This window comes from Elaeis guineensis, chromosome 11, assembly GCF_000442705.2.
Source record: "Elaeis guineensis isolate ETL-2024a chromosome 11, EG11, whole genome shotgun sequence".
Classification (NCBI taxonomy): Eukaryota; Viridiplantae; Streptophyta; class Magnoliopsida; order Arecales; family Arecaceae; genus Elaeis; species Elaeis guineensis.
In genome coordinates, this window is record NC_026003.2 from 115,580,780 (window position 1) to 115,601,340 (window position 20,561).

The 20,561-nt window shown below is 34.8% G+C and overlaps 1 protein-coding gene and 1 non-coding gene across 2 annotated transcripts; one reads left to right on the plus strand and one right to left on the minus strand.

Annotated features, from left to right (window-relative positions):
• Window positions 1-2,397: 2,397 nt before the first annotated feature.
• Window positions 2,398-4,697, minus strand: LOC105054341 (uncharacterized). Its single transcript, XM_010935836.4, has one exon. The coding sequence runs from the start codon at window positions 4,571-4,573 to the stop codon at window positions 2,642-2,644; it is 1,932 nt and encodes a 643-aa protein (XP_010934138.2). The 5' UTR covers window positions 4,574-4,697; the 3' UTR covers window positions 2,398-2,641.
• A 14,919-nt stretch (window positions 4,698-19,616) lies between these two features.
• Window positions 19,617-19,690, plus strand: TRNAV-AAC (transfer RNA valine (anticodon AAC)). Its single transcript has one exon. It is a non-coding gene; the product is annotated as a tRNA-Val (tRNA).
• The last annotated feature ends 871 nt before the right edge of the window (window positions 19,691-20,561 follow it).

Sequence of the window (20,561 nt, forward strand, 5' to 3'; positions counted from 1 at the left end):
CTATTCTTACCAAAAGAAAAAAAGGCGGCGCACTACGCGCATGAATTGAATGAGCCCTGTAGCAAAGATATGAGGCACAGGCAATCTTCCCTTTTTGGTAGCATCATTGGGAGTCCAGAGCTGTTAACTGATGTCAATAAATAGATAGATTTATCACAAGTACTTGATAAACTGGTCCAAGACACGATATATGACACTCTCATTTCAAGGTTGAAGCAAATCATTTTAGGTTATTGGAACCTGAGGTAGCACAATATATAAAGCAAACGTCATCAATGACACACCCCATCATCTGGTTCGCTGTGGTAACGAAATATTTTAACCATTTTCCATCATAGCATGCCAAAAACAAATAACATTTAAGTAGCCCATGGAGCTTTCACCTCTTTCAAACTAACCAAAGAGGACTCCGCATACCGAGTGCTCCAATAAATCATATGAAACGCTACAACATCAGCCCAAATTGTTCTTGGATGATTAAGTTTAGCTCTTTCTTTGAGCAGAAACCTACTCCAAGCTTATAAATGGACAAAGGCACTGAAAAAGATGCATGATAACAAGTTGTTCAGGTCATGCCACTTGCATATATACGCGACCACGTGTCATACATCCTTTGGTATTTAAAAGAACTTTTTTTTTTTCCTAAAAAAGATGGAGAAGAGAAGAAGAGGGGAGAGAAAGAATAGATAGCCAGAAGGGTCCAACGAGAAAGGAGCGGATCCCACGTGCGTTGCCCAACCGCTCTTACTGAGTGGCTGTCCATCTTCTTTCCTTGCATGATTGCAGGCCAGCCACCCGAGTCCTTTTCCACAAAATTTTATCTTGGTGTGGTGGAGCGGCAATTGAGCCCTCTACGCTTCCTCCCCTTCTTCCACCTACAATTCTATTGATCATCCCTATCATCATGATATCAATATTTTTTATTTATGCTATCTTTGTCCATATTTTTTTAATTAAATTTAAATTATATCTTTCACACGAAAGAATGATCAATTTTCTTTTACGATATCAATCATTTGATCGCATCTTACATAGATCTCCAAGCACTTTGATTTTTTTTTTTTTTTTAATCTGACTGTATAGATCTTGAAGTGGCCGTGATATGATCCTATAAAAAAAAATAAATTAATTTTTTATGTGAAAGATACAATCTGAACCTATTCTAGCCAGATTTAATCTGCAATCAATATCATGCTTGCCATCATCCATACGCTGGCCACCTACATGGTGTGAAAAATTATCAGGACAATGGTCTAAAACCAAGAGGCAATTTCGTGGTTGAAGCTTGAAAGCGGCTAGTGCTGTACCGTTGTACTCAAAAAAAATAAAATAAAATAAAATAAAACATGAAGTCCTCAAGTCAGAACACACATGTCAACTAATTAATTGATTATACGTTTATCACATTTTGCCGGTGTAAGCCTGATATCTTATCCTCCACCAAGCTTCAACGTCATGGACACCGCCCAACAATAGCAGGCTTCAGAATGTAGACTAGTAGAAATGATAGAAAGTTAGGAGTATCTAAGAAGCAATGCTGTTCTACCAAAAAAAAAAAAAAAAAAGAAGCAATGCTATTAATTAATTGATTGCAATATTGTGTGTGCACACTTATATACTGAGACGTTACTGACTTGACATCAAAAAATTAAATATAATTGCTGAAATTAACAATACCGTTGGTTAGTGATACACTCTTTTTAGTTAGCTCAAACTTGAAAGCGCCAGGACCAGGAGCAGGTCCGAAGAATGTGTTTTCCCAAATGGAAGGCTCAATTTTTTATTTTTCAATATTTTTTAAGATCCAAAGTAACGTTCCCGTGATCATGCCGAGGGAAAGTTTCAGGTTTAGTTGGTGAAATAACTAATGCATCAGCCCTCTGCAATGCTGGAGAATCAGAGTCTGGTCACAGGTCCCCTCCAAATGGAAGGTAGAACAACAGAGTCATAGGTTCCGCAATGAGGTGAGGATGGAGGGACTGGGTCCCCATAGATTTTGGAGGGGTATGCTTGCTGTAATTGGAACTAAGAAACTTCATTTAAAAGGGAGTGCAATTTAATTAATAAGGATTCCTCTGTTGGGGACTCCCTAACTGCCCATAGGCCCCATGCCAGCTCTGGATTTATTCTCACCAGAGTACGCCTGGGATACAGTGGGGGCAAGTCCAAAGTCCCTTTTCCTTCCATTAGGTGTGCTTTGTCTTTGGTGTGAGATCCAGCAACACAATGGCCCCTGCCTCTACCAAAAGGCAGTGTCTGAACGAGAATAGTGTGCATGAAGCAATAGCAAAGACAAAGCAAGCAAACTCTTTTTTTTTTTTTTTTTAATTATAACGAGTAAGCACAGTCAAGCAGAGCAAAGTAGCAACAGTGGTAGTCTCTGCTTCACTCCCCCAATTGGGTAAAAAGAATTATTCTTTATTTAAAACTGTTGCCCGATCAGTTGATCATCTGGCCTTAAGAGATTGGCCACCCTTAATCACAAAAGAAAATTGTTTAAAAAAAAAATAATTACATGATATTTAAACAGAGGGGAAAAAACCCAAAAAATCAAAAAATTCCAATGAGTTGGGCTTGTAATTACAGTCACCTTGTACAACATACAGTTCCTCAGAATGGAATTAGATTTCCCTCCTTTTCCTCATGGTTCACTGTCCTCATTGGTAGATGACCCAATCCCCACCTGCAACCAAGGGGAGCTCTCCCTTCCCATGTTGATGTCCTTGAGGTCACTCAGCTTCGCTAGCTTGACCTTGCTGTCCGCCTCCTCATCCACACTCCCATTAGTAATTGCCTCATCATTGTGATCCCTGCTGCTGTTCACGTTGTTGTTGTTGATGTTGTTGTTACTGCTAGAACTGGCTTTGTTCTTGTCCATGTTGGTGTTGCTCTGACCAATCCATGGCTTTAGATATAGCGCCGCCGGCATATCGAGCAGCAACGGGCTCACGACCTCCTTGCGGACAGCAGCCAGGTCCTCCTGATCCACTGGGGCCGGGAGGTTAAGGTCGAGCGTGTCCGAGCTCTCGAACATCGGCCTCAGCGTCAACCGGGGGTGGAGACCCACCGTGGCATGTTCGGGCGGCAACGGATGGAGCTTCGCAACCGCACCAGCGTCCGGTGCATTGGACGTGATCCAATGGCACCTCTTGTGCCCACCAAGCGCCTGCCCCGACGTGAACACCCGGTGGCATATCGAGCATTCGTGCACCTTCGACTTCTTCTTCAGCGGCGTGACGGCCAGCGGCGGGTTGTCGAACGGCACGATCGCCATCGCCATCTCGCTGCTGGTGTTGTTGTTATCGTGATTAATTACCTCGTCGTCGGGCGGGACCTCGTCGAGGTCATCGAGCTTGGCTGCGAAGCAGCCCTTGACCTTCTTGTGGCTGGCCCGGTGGCCGCCGAGGGCCTGGTGAGAGGTGAAGACCTTCTTGCAAGCCTTGCACTCGAACATTCCTCTCGGCACGGCCGGGGACGGCGGCGCGGGGGCTTTGGACCGGTCGGTGGTGGTGGCGGTGATCGTGATCGGGTGCTGCCGCCGGTCTTCTTCCTTGCTGGCGGAGGCGCACGACTCCTCTGGCTCGACGATGACCATCGGGTCGACTCGGGCGGCCGACAGCATCACGAGGCAATTGGCAAGGTCCTCCTCCTCGCTGGACGGGCAGAGAGGCACGACCGCCTTGGCCCGGCGCGACCGCTTCCCTTTGGACCAGCCGGCGCACCCTGGGACGGGGTCGTCGGCGTCGGCATCGGATCGAGGGGAGGAGGCGAGGGAGTCGTCGCCGGCGTCCTCCCCGGCGCTGCATTTGCCGTGCTCGAGGAAGGACTTCCAGGAGAGGAACTCCTTGCCGCAGTTCTCGCAGACGCGGCAGCTCTTGAGGCGGTTGGGGTTGGTGCGGAGGGCGTACATGCGCTTGTGGCCACCGGGGGGATTGAGCTTGTCATCCCATTCGCTGGAAGGGGGGTCGTCATCGGGGTCGGCATGGCTGCCGAGGGTGTCGTCGTTTATGCCGTGGGCTCGCATGTGGCCACCGAGGGCACGGCCGCAGCCGAACCCCTTCTTGCAGACCCGGCAGTAGTGCTTGTAGACCACCTGTGGCTGCTGCTGTGGCTGTTGCTGTTGCTGTTGCTGTTGGTCCATTACCATAGCCATCGTAGAATAGAAGAAATAGGGATGGCGAGAGAGAGAAAGGAAGAGGGAATGAGGGAGGAGTGGGGTGGGTGGTTTTGTAGAGAAGTTGGTGTTGGTGGTGTTGCTGTTAGTTAGTAAGTTTGTATGGTGGAAGACTAAGCTCTTTTGTACCTCTATAAGTGGTGTTATGGTTCTCTCTCTCTTCTCTCCGATTCTGTTTCTCTCCTGGTTTTTAGTTGAGGTGTTGGTTGGATGTGGATGAGGAATGACAGTGGAGCTGGGTTGCAGTCGTTGGTGACAAGTGGGTGTAAGAGAAGGGGGGTTGGGTCCGGGCCGGATGGAACGGGGGGGTGAGGGGAGGGGCGCCGCCGAGTCAATGGTCGGATGGGCGTCAGCGTTTCCCGGGCCGGGGAGGGGAGTGATGGACTTCGCCACCACCATCCATTCATATTACTTCAATTCCAAGACCCAATAATAAAACAAAAAAAAGGAGCATAAATGGGAAGAACAAGAATAAATGGAAGAAGGTTCATCTCATTCTTCCTCCTACGCAGCAGGGCCTCAGAAAAACTTTCAAAACCAAAATGCCAAAATGATTAATTAATTTTAGTTTCATTTCTTTTATTGAAGAAGGGATAACCCTAGCAGGTCGCCATTCTACTGCTGAAGGTGCCAGGAGAAGCACATGTAGTATGTTATCTTCCCCAAAATCGCGGAATACAATCATTATTTTTTGAGCTAGCAGACAGAATGATAGCTTCTTTCAAAAATCAATTAGTGATAAGGAAAAAATTGTTTCTTCTTACAGCCAATTATTGCATAATAATCCTCAATATTATAATAACAAAGCTGATGATAGCATAAATTTTGGAATGGTAAGTTGGATTTAACTATAGTCATCCATTCAATTTTCCTCTTAATTGAATCAATATGTCCCATATAAAACACTAATTTTACTCAAAAAATAAACTAATTTGACAATTAAAAGGACATCCCATGATCAAATCGGATGCTTGATTACCTAACCCACCCACTAAATATAAAAGTTCATCAGGCAAGAGCACTTGTGTTGTCATAGACCTTCCCGGGAGCATTTCTTAAGTATATAACAATGACAACTTTTATGGTTGGCTAGAAAGTCATGGTCTTTAAAAACTTAAGTGTGATGTACCAAGTATCTTAAGCTCAAGTTTATTGGCCTGGCTTCTTGTCTGGTTGCTTTACAAAGTCGTTTTCAACTTGCTCTGGATTGATCCAGTCTAGTGGAAAAAGACTATAACTTCAAGCTCTATAATTCAATGGCATGTGGTCCATGAATATAACGGCAATCAACATTGTTTGAGTCATAATTAATATAGCAAAAGGAGTTCCTCCAGTTCACGAACAGAAAAGAATCTCTCTATGCCATGGTAAGCTCTTTTTTCGTTCACCAACCAGTTTGCTGGAGCTTTCCCTTCCCTGCGAATATCATGGATATGTGGTATTTTTCCCGTGCTCAGGTTATATTCCTAGCCATTATTCCATGCTACTCTAATTAATCCTAATACCATCCTAGCTAGAATAGAAGTTCTAAAGTAACAGTTTTGGATCATTGTCAAGTATAGGATCTGTACATGTATCCGAGTCAAGTGAAACTATGGGAAACAAAAAATTGTTTTACTAGCAATGAAGAGTACCTGTTCTTTAGGAGAGAGTGAACATTAGTCTATTAATTGAGAGTGAATAGTGTTCCATTAGTAAGACGTCTGGTGTGTGGTGTTTTTTTGGTACATATGGCGTTCTTTTTTTTTATTAGAGATGTGTGCCTCGTTCTTGCAGTATTGGACATCTCCTTACCATGTTGTGTGCCTTTATAGGAGTTGTGGAGATGTCTTGTTCCACCACAGGTGTGAAGTGTTGACCACCTCATTCAGGAGAGACTTGGAGTTGGCCAGAGGTCGTGAATTATGTTAATTTAATTAATATATTTTTATTCTTCTCTAAATTTAGTTTTAATACATTATTTTCTTCTTGCAAAAATTTTCATGTTTATTGTATGGTCCTGGATGCTAGACGAACCTTCTACATAGAATCATGCCGTTTGACATATTATCAGAGCTTGGCATTATTAGATATTTCATAGCTTACTCAACTCTTGCAGCATCAGTGGCTATCAAAAAAACAAAAAACTGTTGCGGCATCAAATCTTTTTTATTTTATCTTCTTTGCTTTAAATGTACAATAATTATGCAAGACTTAGCTTTCAATTGTAGCAGGCCAACATGATTGGTGATTATCACTTAGTCTCACAGAAAGGGAGTCATGTGCGTGATAAGTGCACTCCATCCACCTTATTAAACTTGTGATTGCTACCGATTATTTCTCCAAAAAAATAAAATAAATAAATAGTTGAACCATTTATTGCTGGTCGAGTCTTGCCCTAGACCTCGTCCATCGGGGCTTTTTTGGACCGGCAACGAACCACGCGTGCTAGCATATCACGTGCGGCCCATGAGTAACGTACCACGTGGCAAAGAAAGCATCGTTTTCTTCTCTAACTAACAATTTTTTTAATCATATTTTGGTGCTTTTTGTTTCAGGGTAACTTGCCGGCGCGTTTGACGGAAGGTGCCAGATGTCGCGTACTTTAGCGTACTTTTGAGAGCCGGTCCAATCGTGCTCTGCAAGCTGCTGCTGCTTTTTTTATTAAAAAAAAAAAAAAAAAAAAAAAAGGAGGGCGACAAGTACAGAAATCTCTTTTGGACATGACCATAAAGACCTCAACCGATAGAGATGTGCTTTATCTAAATAATTTTTTTTAAAAAATTATTTATAAAAATAATTTAATTTTTAAATTATTTATCAAAATGATACAAGTCATATAAAACATCATTCAAAATGATGTTTTATGATGACCACGTCACCATCTTTTTTCATCCATTTTTTACGTGAACGATAAAAAAAATAAATTAAAATCACCATTTCAAATGACATTTTCAAAAATACTATTTTAAGTAACAAATTTAGTTATTAATTCTCAAAAAAAATAAAAAATTTTAATTTTAATTTTAATTTTTTTAAAAAATAAAAATTATAATTTTGATCTAAATAAAAATCATCATTTCAAATTAGTATCCCCATTTCAAATTATTTTTTTTAAAAAAAATATCATAAAAGAAAAAAATAAGAAAAAAATAAAAATTATAATTTTAAATTTAAAAAAAAAAATTAATTTTAATTCAAATAAAAAATATTATTTCAAATTATTTTTTCTATTTAAAATTAATTTTTAAAAAAAAATATACCAAAATTTTTTTAAAAAATTAAATAAAAAACAAAAAATACTATAAAAAAAGAAAGAAATGAGAAAGAAATGAGAAAAAAATAAGAATTTTAATTTTAAATTAAAAAAAATTTGATTTTAATTAAATAAAAAACATCATTTCAAATTCCCCATTTCAAATTAATTTTTTTAGAAAAATATATGTTAAAAAATTAAAAAAATAAAAAATACCATAAGAAAAAAAAAATAAAAAAAATAAAATTATAATTTTGAATTTAAAAAAATAAAATTTTTAATTTTAATTCAAATAAAAAACATCATTTCAAATTACTTTCTCCATTTCAAATTAATTTTTTAAAAAAATATTCCAAACAAAGAAAAAAAATATCTAAAAAAATACCATAAAAATAAAAAATGATAAAAATAAGAAATAATTATAATTATAATTTTAAATTATAAAAAAAATTAATCTGAATTCAAAAAAATAAAAAATAAATAAAAAAATGCCATAAAAAAGTGAAAAAAGGGAAAGAAATGGGAAAAAAAATAAAAATTATAAATTAAAATTTTAAAATAAATAAAATTTTTAACTTTAATTCAAATAAAAAATGTCATTTCAAATTACCATCTCCATTTCAAATTATTTTTTTTAAAAAAGTATTTTAAAAAAAGAAAAAAATTGGTGTAAAAAAATAAAAAATATCATAAAAAAAGAAAAAAAGGAAAAGAATTGAATTGAAAAAAATAAAAATTATAATTTTAAATTTTAAGAAAATAAAAATTTTAATTTTAATTCAAATAAAAATCATCATTTCAAATTACAATCCCCTTTTAAAATTAATTTTGTTAAAAAAATATCCCAAAAAATCTTAAAAAAATAAAAAAAATAAAAAATAAAATAAATAAATGGGAAAAATGAGAAAAAAATAAAAATAAAAATTTTAAATTAAAAAAAAATAATTTTAATTCAAATAAAAATTATCATTTCAAATTACAATCCTCTTTTAAAATTATTTTTTTTAAAAAATATCCCAAAAAAATATCTTAAAAAATTAAAAAAATAAAAAATATCATAAAAATAAAAAAATAAAAAAAATAAAAAATAAAAATTATAATTTTGAATTTAAAATTATATCAGAATGTTACTATCCTATATTGACCCATACCGCACCGTACGTAACTGTTCGTGTCCGTACTAGATCGAGATGTATCAGTATGATCCGATTCATCTCATATATCAAAAAATCAACTTGAACTTTGATGGTTCCCCACCAACTTATCTGATTTAACTTATTTTTAGATATTTTAAGAAATATAATTAAATTATCTGATATTTTATTATTATTTATGTTATAATTTTTATAGCCCTTTTAGCATAATTTTTTCTCTCCTAATGTTCTGAGACACATGAGAGTATGTGTATCCATATCCACAAAGCATAATATTCGATCATTTAAAATTAAATAATATAAAATAAAATTAATAATTAATAATATAAAATAGAATAAAAATATCAAGTGTACAATAAATAGTACAATAAAAGTTTCAAAAATACTAAGTATAAATCTAAAAAATACTAAGTCCCACAAGGACGTCGTGATGCCCATGATCGCTTGGACCTTCTCAGGAAGGTCCTCAACGGCTGCTCCTGCTGTGATGGCTCCAGCCCTATATCAGTGGAGATCTGCTGGTCATGCTGCTCAGGAATAACTGATGCAGTCGGATTATCTACGGACTGAGCGACCCCCTCAACCCTCTCATCTGGATACACGGATGGACTTGAAAAGAAAGTGTATACTCATGTGGCCAACTGGTATCTGGTGATATCATCTGTGGATCAAAAGGCAGTGGCATCTGTGCAGCATCTAGTGATGACATCTGCAGAATATGTAGTGATGGCATATGTGGAATATATGGTGACGGCGTATATCTCATATCTGACACATCGGCTGCTCCATACCAAAACGCACATCTGAATCTATTCATCCTCATCAGTCGTAGATAAAGTACGACGAGCATCCAACACAAGATTCGACATAGAATCAGTCTACATAATAAAAATAAAATAGTCAATATACTGTAAAATATAAAATAAAAATATAACACAAACAACATAAATTAATTTTCATAGTCTTACCAAAAGACGCACAGCAGAACTCTCGCTCTCGTATCCAGAAACTGCATATCGAGGCTGTCCAATGACTCGCACTGTAATGCTAAAAAATCAAGCCATGTAGTCTTCGGTATATGAACGGCCTCTCAAAATAGAATCACCATGAACAATGTGATCTCGACGTACATCCCAAATATCGATGGACTCTGCATGTCTGATATGCCAGTCAATACGAGCTCTCCCTCGTCGATCAATACGATGAAGTCCCTGGTTGGTATCAAACTGTTCTGGAATGCCCTGAATCTGACCAAACTGCCGCAGGACATGATCGAAAAGATATCACTCTACCACATCAAACTAAATAAGTGGCACCCTAGTAGTCCATATGTCATGTCCAACTGTACACATCTGCGGCAATATAGCTAATATCTCATCTGTATATGGCTCCCACAAAAACTGATAGAGTTAAAATAAAAAAAATAGTAAACTAAAATTTTAATAGATTATGAATACTATAAAATAATATTTATAAAAAAAATAATTTTATCCATCTATATATATCAACTAAAGTATCCAACTAGCATCTATAAATCTGTACCACTCTCGTCAATACGTGATGAACGTTGAATGCAATGTTCCATCTGTTTCACAATCTACTCATGTTAAATAAATTTTATCGGATTTAAAATAGTAAGTTTCAAGTAAAAAAAATAATATTTTTATACCTATATCTCAATGGTCCGTCTAGTCTGAATGGAACATCAGGATCCTGCTGCTCCGACGGCATCTCGAGCAATTGTCGTCGTACTGGACTGATAGTCAGCATACACTCCCATATCCAAATCTGCAAATTTCAAAAAAACAATACATGATATACCCAAGATGAACTATAATTAAATATTAAAAATAAAAATTTTTAATTCACATACCTGTAATAATACAAGATAACCATCAATCTCATTCTGATCAGCATAAGAACTCCGACACATAGCTCTGTACAGGCAAGCTAGTACTGTACTGCCCCAATTGAGTTTACGAGCGAAGTCTAAATCCTCTAATAATGGCAAAAACATCAACTTCATCTTATTCGATGAAGTATCGGATAACAGGGCACCACCTAAGAACCGCAGCACCTGACCCCTAACATACTACTGCACCATCTCCTCTGGTGCATCATCCTCAATATGAAAATATCGATAACGATCATCCAAACACTCAATCCTGAGTTGTGAATGATATAAAAATAAAGCATCAGGCTCAAACCCTAGCAATCGCAAGCACAAAGCCTGCCACTCCGGAATGGTAAGTGTGGGATCAACTCCGATAACTGGATTACCATCAACTGATAGTCCAGTAAGGATGCTGACATCCTGTAAAGTGATGGTCGTCTCACCAAATGGAAGATGAAACGTGTGCATCTCTGGTTGCCATCTCTCAAGCAAAGCAGTAATAAACCAACGTCTATCTGTATACAACCAATCCGATATACTCCATAGAATCCAAGATATCGTAAATAATCCAGCACTCTATGTGGGATGTCCTCTGTCCTCCAAAAGTCACCATCAGATCGTCGTAGACGAAGGCGTCTGGGCTCCTGCAATAAGATATAATAATTAGATAACGTATATAACTTTTCAAAAAAAAATTTAAATAGTAAGAGTAGGATTGGAATGCTTACACTGCCATCTAAAATAGTTTGTGATCGATGGTGCTCCTGCAATGTAAGAATACTGCTATTTCGAGGACCGGGATGCCGCGGATCGTAAGCCATAATACGCTAATAAATCTAAAATAATGATATTATCACAAGTGTATTAAAAAATAAAAAATATGATAGCCATTCATTTTATGAGAAATATATTTTAAACACAATATTATCATACAATACAACTTAAACACACAATTCAGTTCATCTCTGGATATTAAAAATGTATATTCAAATATAATCTCACAGAAATACATAAAACAATGACAAAAATACATCTTCGGAGCCTTTAATTTCTTTCAATGCTTGAAGTTGAAGTGTGTTGAAGTATCCTAGGACAGCAGCAGCGGTCATAACCCTGTTCTTTACAAATACCACAGCGATTCTTACTTCTTATTTGCCTATCATCCATCTCATTTCGTAGTTTTATTGACTTTGGTCTACCTTTCTGCTTGGATCTCAAACGATGATGATCAGGAATACATTTGAACATACGTGTATGCATCCAATAATTTTCATGTGGTAATAAATTAAAGTCGTCACTCCAAACATTCATATATGCTGTAATTATATATGCATCATCCACAAACCTACTAAAATATATAGCAATTTCTTGACATACAACTAAAACATGTGAACATGAATATTTGTACATACTTCACTTTTCACAAGAATATTTTTTTTCAGCTAAAGTAACAGTTTGAGAATTTTCTCCATTTTGTAACCATGTGCTTACTCTCCTCGTAAGCACTTCATATATGCCTCTTTGAAGGTTGAATGCTATTACTCGGTGCTGATTAGCTTTAACTTGATCTTCAGCAATCTTAATTGCAACATGAGGAGTAAAAAGATTATTTAGATTCTCCTCTACATATCTCAAGGCTTGGACATGCCTCGTATTAAAGTATTTCACAAGACGATAAAATGTTATTGCAACACAAGCTGTAATTGGCACATTTCTAGCTCCTCGTAAAACACTGTTAAAAACCTCCGACAAATTTATAGTTAAGACATCATAGTGCAGGCCATCATCATGTGCCAACGTTCATTTCTCCTTTTCTAACTCAGACAACCAGCTCCAAGCCTCTTCATTCACTGTTCTGATCCTATCCATGATAAAGTTGAATTTGCAAACTTGATGAGTGCTTCCTGCTTGCCATACTGCTCTTTTCAACTGTATATTTTTAAAATGAATGTTGAAATTACTGCAGATATGTCTTAAGCAGTATCGGTGATAGGCACGTGGTGGACTCCATCTATAGACTCATCTGCGATGGTATTTAATATACCTGGATGCCTGTCAGAAATTAAGCATATTCCATTTCTATCTTTGACGATATGTGTTTTGAGCTGAAAAAGAAACCAACTCCAACTTACAGTCGTCTCCTCATCCATAATTGCATATGCTAATAAAAATATCCCATTCTCTACATCAATTTCTGTTGCAATTAACATCTTACCTTTAAACTTTCTATACAAGTGCGTGCCATCAATACTGATTCCAGGACAGCAGTGCGTAAAATCCTGGATGGATGGTTTGAAAGCCCAGAAAATATAATTTAAAACTCGGACATTGCAATTCGTAGTTTGAAAAAAAAAATCTATGAAATAACTGTACCGGGATTTGCATATTGAAGTGCAGCCATTTAATAAGGTAATTTAGCGTAAGACGGCTCCCATTCTCCATAAATATCAACTAATACTTTCTGCTTTCCACACCATGCTTTCCTATATACACTGTATATTGAAATTGATCATTAACGGTTGCCACAATAGTTCAACTTTAACATTAGAATCTTTCTCAATAATATGTCGGACTAGTGTGTCAATTATCCTTCCACTGATATGTTTGTGGTCTCGACTCAATCTCATAAACATACAAGTGTGAGGATCCTCATATTTTATGATTTGAAAATATTCATATTTTTTCAATAATGCAGCACGAAGCCTTCATTTATAATTTTGAATATTATCTGATGATGCGCATCGTATGGATCATAATTTCAAATGCGACTGAACTACATTGTATGTCCGATGCTTCATAATGTGATAAAGATTAACAGCTCTCCTCACATAATCTTTACTCTCAAACATTATATCTTTAAAAAATTCAGTCATCGAGGAGTCTCAAAACTGATAGTCAGAGTTCAATCTTCGATCAGGACTAACACAACCACCATCATCTAAATTTATATCGTTAAAAAATTATGGGGGTTCGTACAAACGAGGTTAAGATTCTCCCACATTAATATTAGCCTGAATATCTTCATCATCATTCTCATCTTCACTATCATCATCATTACTGCTACTGTCCTCATCTATCCAATAGTCTTCATCTCCGCTTTCATCTAACTCAAAGCCTAGATTATCAGAATTTATTCCACCAACTACCCAATCATCATTCCCTATATGAGTGTCGTCTCCCAGACTTACCACTACTTTTAGCAATGGAGAAGTCACCATAGCAGAAAACACAGAAAAAGTCACCACAGAATTTTGAATAATTTGACAACTAGGGCCGACAGTAGTAGAATATTGTTCTGCAAATATGGCCTCAACACTATCGGTTTGCAGAGTTACGAAAGGTGAGGAACGCCCAACAATATTGTCCGCTTGAGTTAAAAGCTGACTATAGTATCCAAAGCTCGGTACATCTTTCTTTTCAATATATAATTCTAAAAATTGACATTCTAAATATTTCAAAGAAAAGATCAGCATTTCTTCGACATCTTCATCATCATCAATTGAAACTAAGATATACTTACTCTGCATTAACTGTACCGATAGATTAGAAGATTTTTATTTCATATTTTTTTTATCTACAGGAATACTACTGTATAAATGGTCCAATAATTCTTGACGTGATAATGATGAAGATACTTTAATCATCTGATTTGCAGGATGACTGTACTGCATACCAGTTTCGTCATTCTGTATCATGCCATCATAATACAATAGTACACGAACTCGAGTACTGACCATTTTCTCAGAGAAATCTATGACAAAATCAAAATCAAAAAATTTAGTATTACTAATTATTTTATCATTTCAAAAGATTTACATGATAAATGCATCATATCATCAACAAATAGGTACAAATAGATCCTATCCCATTCAAAAATTACATTAATTCTATAGGTTAATTACATTAATCAAACGATATGTAACAAAGATCGAAAGAAATTTTGGTAGCATTTTTTCTTAGTTCTCCCCACACGATTGAAAATGTGTGAGGAGAACTAAAGAAAAATAATGTCCGAAATTTTTCTCAAACCCTCTGCATATCGTTCGAATAATGTAATTACCTATAAAATTAAATGCAATTCCCAAACTGTCCAAACTGGATAATCAATTGATCAATGTATATATTTTATGGTACCCATACAAAAATATATAATCAAATATATATTTTATACGGATATCGTAGAATATCCTACATTGGTCAACTGACAGGTCTACATTTTCATGAAATATAATATATTTTAAAATTTTTAAATTAGGATCGAATCGAATTTTAAAACAAATCTGAATCTAATGAGATAAAAATAAAAAATAAAAAATAATGAGATAAAAATAAAAAATAAAAAGATCGAAAATAGAAGGACACCGCAGGGCTGCACGGACCCACCGCGGGGCCGCCATCGGGGCCCGTCGCGGCCCGTCATCGGGGCCTGCTGCGGGGCCGCCATCGTGGGGCCACCATCGGGGCCCGCCGTCGGGGAGGGGCCGCCGCGGGTGGGGATGAGGCGGGGCGGCCGGCCAAGGGAAGGGAAGGGGCGGGCGGGACCAACGAAATGGGGGGGCGCATGGGATCGCCGGCGGGCCAAGGAAAAAGAGGGAGAGAGAGAGAGGAAGAGGGAAGGAAGAGGGAGAGAGAGAGGAAGAGGAGAAGGAAGACGCGGCCTGTCAAGGGAAGGGGAGGGGCGGGAAGGCTGCCGTCGGCCCACCGGCGGACCAACCACATGGGGGGGCACGCGGGACCACTGCCGGCCGGCTGTCGCCGACGGGCCAAGGAAATAGAGGAAGAGAGAAGGAAGAGGGAGAGAGAGAGGAAGAGGAAAGAGAGAGGATGGCCGACCAAGGGAAGGAGCGGGGTGGGGCGGCTGTCGGTGGCCCACCAACGAACCAACCACATGGGGGGGCGCACGAGACCACCGCTGGCCGACTGTCGCCAGCGGGCCAAGGAAAAGAGTGAGAGAGAGAGAGAGGAAGAGGGAAGGAAGAGGGAGAGAGAGAGGAAGAGGAAAGAGAGCGGACGGCCGGCCAAGGGAAGGGGAGGGGCGGGGCGGCCGTCGGCGGCCCACCGACGGACCAACCACATGGGGGGCGTGCGGGCCCACCGTCGGCCGTCTGTCGTTGGCGGGCCAAGGAAAAAGAGGAAGAGAGAGAGAGGAAGAAGGAGAGAAGAGGGAGAGAGAGAAAGGAAGAGGAAAGAGAGAAGAGGGAGATCACCACCGTCGGGAGCTCGCCGTCATGCCGTCGGAGAGGAGAAGGAAGACATGAAGAAGAGGGATACGCCGGGGAAGAGGGAGAAGAAGAAGGTTTTCTTTTCTTTGGGGGGGGCCTTAAGCTACAACAATGTCAAAAGGGATAGCATTTTCAAAAACGTCATTTTCTTTTGACATTTTCAAAAACTTCATTTTTTTTTGATATTTTTATTATAATTTTTATTTTTTATTTTTTATGATATTTTTATTTTTTTTAATTTTTTATTTTTTTAAATTTAAATTTAAATTTAAATTTTTTTATAATTTAAAATTTTAATTTCAATTTTTTTCTTATTTTATCATTTTTTTATTTTTATAATTTTTTTTAGCTATTTTTTTCCTTTGTTCGAAATATTTTTTAAAAAAATTAATTTGAAATGTAGAAAGTAATTTGAAATGATATTTTTTAATTTAATTAAAATTAAAAATTTTATTTATTTTTAATTTAAAATTATAATTTTTATTTTTTTATTTTTTTATGGCACTTTTTATTTTTTTAATTTTTAAGATATATTTTTTCTGACATATTTTTTTAAAAAAATTAATTTAAAATGGAGAAAGTAATTTCAAATGATGTTTTTTATTTTAATTAAAATTAAAATTTTTTATTTTTTAATTTAAAATTATAATTTTTATTTTTTTCATTTCTTTTTCATTTTTTCTATTTTTATGGTATTTTTTATTTTTTTAATTTTTTAAGGTTTTTTTGAGATATTTTTTTAAAAAAAATAATTTTAAATGGAAAAGATAATTTGAAATGATGTTTTTGATTTGAATTAAAATTTTTATTTTTTAAAATTCATTCAAAATACAAATTTTTATTTTTCTCTCATTTTTTTCTTCTTTTATGGTATTTTTTTAAAAAAATTAATTTGAAAAAGAGATTGTAATTTAAAATGATGATTTTTATTTGAATTAAAATTAAAATTTTTATTTTTTAAAAATTTAGAATGATAATTTTTATTTTTTTCAATTCTTTTTTATGATATTTTTTATTTTTTTACACCATTTTTTTCAGATATTTTTTTAAAAAGATAATTTAAAATTGGGATACTAATTTGAAATGATGATTTTTATTTGAATCAAAATTATAATTTTTATTTTTTAAAATTTTTTATTTTTTTAAATTTTAATTTATAATTTTTATTTTTTTCCCATTTTTTACTTTTTTATGTCATTTTTTATGTCTTTTTTTATTTTTTTAAAATTTAAATTAAAATTTTAATTTTCTTTATAATTTAAAATTTTAATTTTGATTTTAATTTTTTCCTATTTTTTATTTTTTTTATTTTTATTATTTTTTTAGATATTTTTTTCTTTGTTTGGAATATTTTTTAAAAAATTAATTTGAAATGAAGAAAGTAATTTGAAATGATATTTTTTATTTTAATTAAAATTAAAAAATTTATTTATTTTAAATTTAAAATTATAATTTTTTATTTTTTTGTTTTTTTATTTTTATTTTTTTATTGTACTTTTTATTTTTTTAATTTTTTAAGATTTTTTTTGACATATTTTTTTAAAAAAGTAATTTGAAATGGGGAAAGTAATTTGAAATGATGTTTTTATTTGAATTAAAATTAAAATTTTTATTTTTTTAAATTTAAAATTATAATTTTTATTTTTTTCATTTCTTTTTCATTTTTTCTTTTTTTATGGCATCTTTTATTTTTTTTAATTTTTTAAGATTTTTTTTGAGATATTTATTTAAAAAAACTTAATTTTAAATGAAAAAAATAATTTGAAGTGATGTTTTTTATTTAAATTAAAATTAAAATTTTTTATTTTTTAAAATTCATTCAAAATTATAATTTTTATTTTTTTCTCATTTTTTTTCTTCTTTTTATGGTATTTTATTAAGAAAATTAATTTGAAAAGGGGATTGTAATTTGAAATGATGATTTTTATTTGAATTAAAATTAAAATTTTTATTTTTTTAATTTAAAATTATAATTTTTATTTTTTTTATTTTTTATTTTTTTATGATATTTTTTATTTTTTATTTTTTATGATTTTTTTGAGATATTCTTTTTAAAAAAATAATTTTAAATGGAAAAAATAATTTGAAATGATATTTTTTATTTGAATTAAAATTAAAACTTTTATTTTTTAAAATTCATTCAAAATTATAATTTTTATTTTTTTCTCATTTTTTTTTCTTTTATTGTATTTTTTAAAAGAATTAATTTGAAAAGTGGATTGTAATTTGAAATGATGATTTTTATTTGAATTAAAATTAAAATTTATATTTTTTTGTTTAAAATTATAATTTTTATTTTTTTAATTTTTTTATGGTATTTTTTATTTTTTTACATTTTTCAGATATTTTTTTAAAAAGATAATTTGAAATGGGGATACTAATTTAGAATGATTGATTTTTATTTGAATCAAAATTATAATTTTTATTTTTTAAAAATTTAAAATTATTATTTCTATTTTTTTTAAAAAAATTTATAATTAAACTCGTCATTTAAATGATGTTTTCAAAAACATCATTTGAAATGGCATTTTAAAAAATGTCATTTTTTGTGGTGATTTTATTTTATTTTTTTTCATGATCCATGTGGAAAAGAGTGGTGACGTGACCATCATAAAACACCATTCAAAATGGTTTACATCATTTTAATAAATAAATTAAAAATTAAATTATTTTTATAAATAATTTTTTTTTAAAATTATTTAGATAAAATACTCTCTCATGGAGTATACGTCCATCGAAACTCGAACATGAGTCACTTGATTGGAATCCGAAGCCCATTCTGTACGGACCACCACCGCGGTGGTTACTCTGCAGGCTTCTTCGGGCAAGCGCTTCATCCTAAAATGCGCGATCTCTGGGCTGCAAACTGTGGAATCCAGCCAGCAAGCACTCAAATGGAGCCCACATGGTCCGGGACCGTTTGGGTGGGAATTTTGAAGGGCTGGATACGGCCCAGGATCGAATTTTATTTGGCGTTGAGGCCCGAGAGGTAGCTCCTTCTGAATGCCCTGCATGGGCCATTTAGCATCAGTGAGATATGCCAATTGCAAAGGCCAATACAGAAATATGCACAGATCATAGCGGATTGAAATCAGTATTTCCAATGAAAGAATTGTTATGGATGGTGATTATGCTACAGCTGTTGCTTGGATTAATGGGGAAACTAGCTTATTACACCCAGCTATTGGGAACATCAAAGCAGTTACCTTCTTAGGGAGGCTAATGAGGTGGCAAATTACCTTCTTAAAAGTAGCCAATAAATTTGCTGGTTGATTTTGTAAATATAGGAGCAATGAAATTCATGAGGGAGTCTACAAGGTGCAATGTCATGCTAAGATAAGGATGAATTGAGCGAGATGCATGATTGATCCATAATACCATAGTATTACAATCACCAGGCTGGGTCATTTGATAGCCCTAGTTGGTGCTCATTCAATTGGAGATTTAGCCATAAGTATACCATGGTTGAGATCAGCTAATAAAGACAAAGGGATAGGTAGATAAGTTGTGCATAGAGTTGAGGCAAAAATAAAGCAGACAATATTCAGGTGGAGAGGAAAAAACAACTGGATTCGTGCACAAATTTAGCATCCGATCGAGTGGAGAAAAGATATGGGCATTTATGAGATATAGGTACATGTTGATTGAATTGGATAATTTGATCGCATGAATAATGGTCTCTATTAAAGTTCAAGAATTGATGTTGGAGAAGTTGCATTGATTAATACTCTATTTTGTACAGGGCCAAAATTTATTTGCATAGATTATTACTGGCACATGTATGAACATTTCAACGAAGTTGCATAAAATAGCCACAAATTTTTCTCCCTTTTCTAAATTAAAATATTCATTCTTTCCCATCTTCTCTATGTTTTTGGGCGTGGTGCGGTTGTTATAGATCTTTTATCTAGATATGCTTCCAACAAACTAGCACTCCGGTGTCGTGGTGTAGTTGGTTATCACGTCAGTCTAACACACTGAAGGTCTCCGGTTCGAGTCCGGGCGACGCCAATTTTTTTTATCTCAGCTAATTTTAAATTGGCAATATATATCATCAATGGGCTGGGTTAGGCCCAAGCCCAAACTTGTTCCTGGATTGACCGAAGCCAGCCTCGAGCCAGGTCTCATTCATTTTTTAACCACAGATTTAAGCTCAGATCTGCCCAAAGGACTCTGAGCTTAACAAAGTTCAAGCTCAAGCAAGCTTTAGAAAAATAAAAGTTGAGAACGGCCCCCTTTTATTTCTGAATGTCTTTGAGCGGCAGCAATGTTAACATTAACATGTTAATGTTGCACAATGGTCTACATGTTTATTGTCGTCTCCGTTTCGGATTTTAGCATAATTCACGGCCTGAAAAAGTTGATGGATCAGTACAACCTGGTTGCAATCCCAGTCACTGTTCCTAATTTTTGTATCCTGTGACAAGTTGTACCAGGGATTCAGCCATGGATTGCACCTTCAAGGCTACGTCCAGGTGTCATGGGTCGAGGTGCACCCGGGTGGAATATTTCAGATTGAAAGCACAAAAGACATGGGCTTGGGCCACTGCATCCAACATAAGCATACCTCCATGCAGTTGATCGTACGGCCCATTTAAATGAAAAACAAAAGGCGGAACTCAAATCAAAAGTCTTTGTGCACAACATATGGTGCAATAAAATTAATATGAAATACACTATCCAATTATCTTAGAACACATAGCATACTTAACAATGAGACAGATCTTTAATGTCACCCAATTTTTTTTTTTGTCAATTTTTAGATGATGAAAATACCTTTTTTTTTTCCATAAAATAAGAAAGGAACAGTATCATTATTTCCTAATTTTTCATGAATATAAATGACGTCCTAAACCATATATATAATTTTTTATATATTTAA